The sequence below is a fragment of the Daktulosphaira vitifoliae genome, unplaced genomic scaffold (genome assembly GCF_025091365.1).
Source record: "Daktulosphaira vitifoliae isolate Bord-2020 unplaced genomic scaffold, ASM2509136v1 Scaffold_5, whole genome shotgun sequence".
Lineage (NCBI taxonomy): Eukaryota > Metazoa > Arthropoda > Insecta > Hemiptera > Phylloxeridae > Daktulosphaira > Daktulosphaira vitifoliae.
This window is the reverse complement of record NW_026099576.1, coordinates 31,654,544-31,656,003: the sequence shown is the minus strand read 5'-3', so window position 1 is coordinate 31,656,003 and position 1,460 is coordinate 31,654,544. Positions and strand designations below refer to the sequence as shown.

At 28.3% G+C, this 1,460-nt stretch overlaps 1 protein-coding gene across 1 annotated transcript in view; it reads right to left on the bottom strand.

Moving 5' to 3' along the window:
• LOC126907873 (protein draper-like) overlaps nt 1–870 on the bottom strand; it is a gene marked incomplete at its 5' end in the record, with an annotated part of 40,995 nt that extends 40,125 nt beyond the window's left edge. Inside the window, 1 exon segment of the mRNA XM_050689518.1 lies at nt 702–870. Coding sequence (XP_050545475.1) covers nt 702–870 — 169 coding nt within the window.
• Between the last annotated feature and the right edge of the window lie 590 nt (nt 871–1,460).

Genomic DNA, 1,460 nt, shown 5'->3' with positions numbered 1-1,460 from the left:
AAAAAAAAAATAAACACATCATGGTAAAATTAATACCTTCTCAGCTTCGCATCGAAGCTAAAATAAAAAAAAAAATAAACACATCATGGTAAAATTAATACCTTCTCAGCTTCGCATCGAAGCTAAAAGGGAAAAAGCAAGTTGGTAGGGCTACTTCTGGTGAAAGAGGGACAACTGTAACTATGGTATTTGCTGTCAATGCCATAGGAAACTCATTGCCATCTATGCTTATATTTCCAAGATTTAATTTTAAACAGCATTATACGAGCAATAGACCTACTGGCTGCATTGAACCTAGCCATTCAAGTAGATGGGTAACTGCATCTTCCTTTTTACAGTTTGTTGAACATTTTCAGAAACATGTTTGTTGTAGTCCATCATCTCCGGTTTACATAATTTTAATTGTTACACGCAAGATTGATTTTACCATAAGACTTTGTACTATTACTTTTTGTTATTTTTTCGAATAATATTTATCAAATAAAATAAAAATGAATATTATAACAACTTGCCCCCAGTATGTAACAATTTACCCCGATTCGGGGCAAGTTGTTACTTTTTGATTTGATGAATCAAAACATTATTTTCTTTGATTAAAAATGCTTATTTATTTATTTATATATATTTGTATGATACTTAAGAATTTACTGCATAAATAGGATGAATATTCATCCAGATAATAATTAAAATGGATAAATTACTTTTATTGCAGTATGGGCCACCATAATTTTCGTCACATTTGCATATATCAGGAAACACACAAGTACCATATTCACAAGGATATTGACAAACTGGAATGCAGTGAGTACCATTTGAAGAAACCGTGAATCCTTCGCAACATTCTTCAACTGGTTTCTTTTTTTCCAAAACCTAAAAAAAAAAATGAAAGAATTTTTTAAAAATTGTTCTAAATAGTTTTAAATAATCGGACTCGATAAATAACTAAATTATACACAGTGAATTACTATTCACGAGCCACTTAACTAATTAAAAATAAAAATAATACCAATAACTTTTTATGTTTCTTTTAGTTCAATTTTTCAAGCATAATGTTTTTTTATTCATTCCCTAAAGGTGACAACTTTAATTTTTCAAATAGCAACACCCATAATATTATTTAATAGATAATTAAGAATATGAATGCTCCATAACAACTTTTGGACCAGTATTTGAAAAGTTTTAATATTTTATCTAGGCGAGAGGAAGAGTAAGGACGAGAAATGTTTCATTATAAAAATAGCAGCACCACTCTTAATCTCCAGTAATCTCCAGTGCGACTTTAAATATAATACAGCTAGTTATAGGTATTAAAATTTGTCAACTTAAATATAATAAAATAAAACACAATACACGTATTATTTTAAAGATAGCAGTAGATAATAGTGTTATGAATACTTAACTTAGTTTTAATATTGTCCCACAATTGTAATAACAGATAATCATAAATTGAATTGTAATTG